Genomic DNA, 6,216 nt, shown 5'->3' with positions numbered 1-6,216 from the left:
CCCCGGTACACAACTGAGCAAGAGGACAAGTACATTTGAGTGTCTAGTTTGAGAAACAGACGCCTCACAAGTCCTCAACTGGCAGCTTCATTAAATAGTACCCGCAAAACACGGTGACTCCGGGATGCTGGCCYTCTAGGCAGAGTTACAAAGYAAAAGCCATATCTCAGACTGGCCAATAAAAATAAAAGATTAAGATGGTCAAAAGAACACAGTCACTGGACAGAGATATGGCTATTTCTCTGSAACTCTGCCTAGAAGCCCAGCATCCCGGAGTCGCCTCTTCACTGTTGACGTTGAGACTGGTGTTTTGTGGGTACTATTTAATGCAGCTGCCCTCTATCAAATCAAAACTGGAATTTTTCATTTWAAAAAATATTGTAAAAGTATGCTAAACATACAGAATAAATCATACCTAGTTTGATGTTTGTGACAAACGGTGAATTAGTTATTGATTTATACAGCTTTAAATTGCATTTCATATATTATGTATTTCTATCTAATCAAAACTGGAATTTGTATTCAAAACAAAGGTTGTACAAGTATGCTGGACATTTATAGAATACATCATATCTAGTTTGATGATTCTGTGACAAACGGTGAATTAGTTCATTATTTTTACATTTGTAAATGGCTTTTGGCGAATGTCTGAATGTCAATGTGTGAATATAAAACCAACTTTACCTCGGTCTGAACGAACCTGAGGTAACTAATTCCKGGGTTTTAGGACTACAACTTGGCGAGCTCTATGGAACACATTTTCAATGATTCTTCCACAAAGAAAGGTTTGCTAAATTGTATTCCTGAATTGTAACTTACTTCTTGTTGTTTCCAATATCCTCATCGCTGTCAGAATCAGAGGACACGCCATAGCCAACGAGAGAATTCATGTAACCTTGCTGCTAGCCTTACGTTAGCTAGCTAGTATCTATATTTTTCCGTCTCTTCGTCCTTCTTTCGCTTTAATCCAGTCACAAATTGCGGTCTGCGTCTTAAGTTTGATTGAACTAGCAGTTATACTCAGTATGAAMGTGTTTGTTGCTCAATACATTTATGAATTGTTGTAGTTCTGTTGTTGGTATAGCTACAATTTGCTAATCCAAATGAAAGTSTAAGCACCTCTGGATCACCGAATTTCGAAAATCTTCAAAATAAAAGTTCCCCGCCTACTACTACTTCTTATTCGAWGAGGTTGAACGGCGGTTGGCATCCAGTAAATGTTGCATTACCTCCACCTACTAGACTGGAGTACAACTCCCTTGTACTTTATTTGAAAAAAACACCCACAAAAATAACACCTCCCTACTCCACTATTTAAATCTATTTAGTCCTACCTCAGGCCAACAACCTGAAAGGAAGGGACACCACCACCACTTAAGACACCCTGTAACTCTTCTGATGTCAAGTCTAGGGCACCCAAATACCTCTCCACAGCTACCACCACAACCTCAATTTTCTGCGACMTACGTTCCATCCCTGCAGTACAGTTGATAACCATTGCTATAAAAWTTWWAAAATCCYATCTTACTGAAAGATATATCACTTGTTGGCCTATCCCTCTTTACTAGTACAGATCTACTACTCACACCACTCCTCTCAGGATCCCTTGACCCGACTTCCTCTTCTTTCTTCACTGCCTCAGCTTATGACAACTTCTGCACTACTCTAACCCAGGAAACCAACCTGCCTCTCTCGCACGGGACATTTCTGATCCCCAGCCCCATGGGCACCCTTTCAATTAACACATACTACTACTTTCCCCAATGCTACACATTCCTTTGTCTCATGTCCTTCTGCACACTTCRCACACCTAGGAACCTCCCTCCTACACACTGCTGCCACATGCCCATAAGCTTGACACCTGTAACAATGTAATGTATTTGTCACAAAAGCTCATACAGGATAACTTATATATCCTAATATCACTTTGTTGGGCAAAGACTGGTTTGGGATGTGTTGGACCGCAGAGTGAAGGAAAAGCAGCCAACAAGTGCTCGGCATATGTGGGAACTCCTTCAAGACTGTTGGAAAAGCATTCCAGATGAAGATGGTTGACAGAATGCCAAGAGTGTGCAAAGCTGTCATCAAGGCAAAGGGTTGCTACTTTGAAGAATCTCAAATATAAACTATATTTTGATTCGTTTAACACTTTTTTTGGTTACTACATGATTCCATATGTGTTATTTCATAGTTTTGATGTCTTCACAATTATTTTACAATGTAGAAAATAGAAAAAATAAAGAAAAACCCTTGAATGAGTGTGTCCAAACTTTCGACTGGTACTGTACACACGCACACTCATCACCACGCACACACCCACCCACCACTAAATTGATGTGCACCTTGATCTTGTAAAATCTKATTTGGAGGATCACGTTGTATTTATGTGCTTCTTGTTCTTTTGTTAGCCAACAGTTACAGAATTTCTGTTCTGAGAGTATTGATGTTCTGCCTAAGGTACCTAGAATAGCAAGCGATTGGTGGCTTTTAAAATATTGAATAATACCTGGGAATTTAAAAGCACCTTGGATGGCCAAAGCTATAAACATGAAAAAGAAAGTAATGTGCTCGCAATAGTATTACATTGAGTGTTAAAATAATGCACTCCATAAAGCAGTATGAGAAGGAAATGGAGGGRATCCTTCACACACAACAGAAATATCTGTCTCTATGGTATTTGGCATTACATGGAAAGGTTGTGGACATTGTTCTGAAATATGAATTTTCGAAATATTGTGGGAATTTCAAAGTTCAGGTAGTAGATGATGATAATAATAATGATAAGGCATGGGACTTAGTGCTTTTCAAGGACCCAAAGRCACTTTACAATTATAGAAATMAAAAGACAAATAACAAAATGGGAGTCAAAACATCAGACTATACAAAACATGAATAAAGACCGGGGTGGGCTCAAAGAAGGCAAAGAGTGGTGTATGAGTGTATGGGGAGGGTAGGGTTGGGATTTTGATACGAACCCGGTTTAGGGTAAGGGGCAGGATTGAGGTTAGGATACGAACCCGGTTGTGGGTAAGGGGTAGGTTAAGGGTTTGGTTTTGGTGCGGCTCAGGATGGTGAAGAGGGGAGTAGATGGAAGTAGTTGTGGTCCATATGTGTATTTGTTCACTTAAGCAGTCCTATTTGGAGATAACATCAATGAATTCATTCACAACAATATGAGATTTTGCATGAATTATCAGAAAAAAAGATGATTGCATTAATGTTATGTAAGAATGTGTATATCTGGTTCATTGAGTATAAGGGTGACTCTAGGCACTGAGACTTTTGAACAGCTAGAAAATAGCTGCCCATCCTCACCCACGGTCTATCTGCACTGACTATCTGCACTATATGCCACTCAGGGGTCTCTACCCATACACTCACACATGCACGTACTGATACTCCTGCACACACACTCACACACACACACACTGACACCAACACTCACACACTCATCACCACACACACACCAGCACACCCACCCACCCACCACTAAAGCCTGTATTTATCTTTGATTGATTAGGAATATTTTGAGGAAGTGTTATGGCAATGCTATTGCTGCGGCGTCTCAAGAGGGACAAACTATAATATTGCAATTTTTTTCTCTCGTTTTGCAAGCAAATGTATATTTAAGGGATTATGCGAAGCACAGACATTCGCTTCAGCTAGGCAAGTTCTGGTAGGTGCGAACCTCGTATTAGGGCTCCTTTATGCTGCTGCTATGTTGATTGTTATTATTATTTATCCTGCTACCAGTCACTTTCTCCTTACCCTTGTCTACATGTACCTATCTACCTTAACCACGCCAGTGTCCCTGGTACTGACCCTGTATATAGCTTACTTTCTCATCTTTTCTCATCTTCGTTTCTTGTGTGTTTAAAAAAAAAAAGACTTTATGCTATTTTTTATTGAAAACTGCATTGTTGGGAAAGAGCTAGCAAGTCAGCATTTCACTGRACTTGTGCACGTGACAATAAAACTTTAAACTAATTTGAAACTTGTGTAATTGTTGATGATCAATTAGATTAATTAACGTCATTTTAATATTTTATGAATAAAGTATACTTTTTGGGACCAAATTTACTTGCATCTCTCTTGACTTTCTGAATAAACATATTGTATGTTGTATTTTTTTCTAAAGTGTCCATCAGAAGGAAYATTGTAAGATATTTGTCTTTTGCATCACACAGTATTTTTGTATGACAATATACTATATGCATCCTATGTCACAGTGCTATATTTGAACCGTATAGTTTCCAGGCACCCCAGTTTAGCTGTTTGACTAGCTGAAAGTCCAGCAACACTTCTTATGACATAGCTTTTTGTTCAAACTCACAATATTGAGTGTTTTCCACCCCACTTTAGCTGAGACAGGTATTAGACAGTCCAATACAGTGTATTGCATAGGAGGCTATGAACGTGGCAGAGTAAAAAACTAGCAACAGGACACAGTACCCTTGCAAAATTAAACATATTTGGTTAGTAGAGACCCTACTGAGTCTTTAGGTGAGACAGGTAGTAAACGTTTTCCTCTAAAGTCAAATATGTATTCCAGTGAATTGCTATTTTCTGTCGCATGGGTAAAATAGTCAAGTTTCGATTMTTCCCTGATGTAGTTTTACATTTGAAACATAATTTTAACTATGATTTCGTATCATACACATAGCGTTTTACTGCAGACTTTGATTTTGAAGGCAAAAGCGGGAATGCTGTAGGTCTTAATGCTGCTGGCGGGACGCTAATGTTGCTGAAATGACGCGAATAAGGAACGTGTCCGTATAATAACGTTAYGTAGCCTAATTTAATTTAGCTGATCTTCAATTGAGGGAATTCAGCAGAGTTCTCTGAGACATTTTTACAACTCATCCAAACTCTGAAAATAAATACATGGSCAAATGTTACCAAACATGATAATAATAGYCCTGCATTACSGTAGGCAGCTAATTGTTACCTTGGAWGGTCACTGTCTCTGTGCTGAATAACGGGGCGTAGTTTTGGCTTAACTGCGTTGGGAKAAAGAAAGACGCGTCCATATAAGCCAAAATGGCTTCACTGTTTGTGAATTGGACACTATGTCACCCGGAGTATCGAAGTGGTATTGCATTTTGGAACATACCTGAATGATGCAAGTCTAGACACATCTGACATTTTGGAAGGAATAATACGTCTGACATTTTAGTTAATACATTTAATCCTCAACATTTCCCATTGAACTGGTTTAGCGTGATTTTAGCTTAAGAATTACACTGAAATAGCACACCTCAAGGTGTTACCTTTCACACTCAAGGCCTCAAGACAATATATATGTTTTTATTTTTTATTATTGAACCTTTATTTAACTCGGCGAGTCAGTTAAGAACAAATTATTATTTACAATGACGGCCTATATAAAGTCGATTTCACCCTTGGCCTACCAAAACTACATAATCAACTGTTAACATTATTAAAAACTATTTATCATCTATCATTTCAAAAATTATTAGTTTGTTTCTGGCTGTAGGCTATTAACGCGAACGCATTCTAGATGTTTACAGACTCTGAGCCCTCGTTATTTCTCCAATGCATTGATACAACAGGCTTCCTCTATCCCCCGCGATCGACAACAATGTTACTAATCCCGTCCGGGCAGCAGTATAGAACGTTCCGGGAAAGGGAAAAGAAAAACGCGCACTCAACGGTTCAAAAATGTTATTTTTTAAGCCTATGATAAATCTTGCGAGCCATGGTTATAAACCCACTTTCCAGTCTATTGACAAGCAATAACTATAGAGCCACACAATAGCCTAATAATAAAGACTACTTGATCATCAAATCAGCTGAGTTATTAATGTAGGCAGTAAACTGTGACGGACTTTCCCCTGATGTAGCCTATGCCTAGTTAAATAAAGGTTAAATAAAAATAAAAAAATGTCGCGTTCATGTYCTTGTCGGAACTGGGAAACTCGGAAATGCCAGACTTGCTAACTGGTTGAACGCGGGACGTGTATAACTACAACCAATTAGCAAGTCTGATATTTCCGAGTTTCCTAGTCCCGACTAGCGCGTCAACYCGTCACTAGTCTTGTTGAATAGATTCGTCAATCTGTCAGGCTAATTCGTTTAAACTCTTCATGAATAAATAATAGCTTACCAACGTGCGACTCCTCCCATTCCCACGCCTCCGCTTTAGTTATCCCGTTAAATTCCACATGCCTGCCTGACATAAGCCTACCGGGGAAG

General features: G+C 39.0%; 1 protein-coding gene across 1 annotated transcript in view; it reads right to left on the bottom strand.

Moving 5' to 3' along the window:
• LOC139023644 (uncharacterized) overlaps positions 1–1,490 on the bottom strand; it is a 4,917-nt gene extending 3,427 nt beyond the window's left edge. The window contains exon 1 of the mRNA XM_070437165.1: positions 820–1,490. Within this exon, the coding sequence (XP_070293266.1) occupies positions 820–890 (71 nt within the window). The 5' untranslated portion in view covers positions 891–1,490. The remainder of the gene's footprint in view (positions 1–819) is intronic.
• Between the last annotated feature and the right edge of the window lie 4,726 nt (positions 1,491–6,216).

This window comes from Salvelinus sp. IW2-2015, linkage group LG34 (assembly GCF_002910315.2).
Source record: "Salvelinus sp. IW2-2015 linkage group LG34, ASM291031v2, whole genome shotgun sequence".
NCBI lineage: Eukaryota > Metazoa > Chordata > Actinopteri > Salmoniformes > Salmonidae > Salvelinus > Salvelinus sp. IW2-2015.
This window is presented reverse-complemented; position numbering and strand designations above follow the sequence as displayed.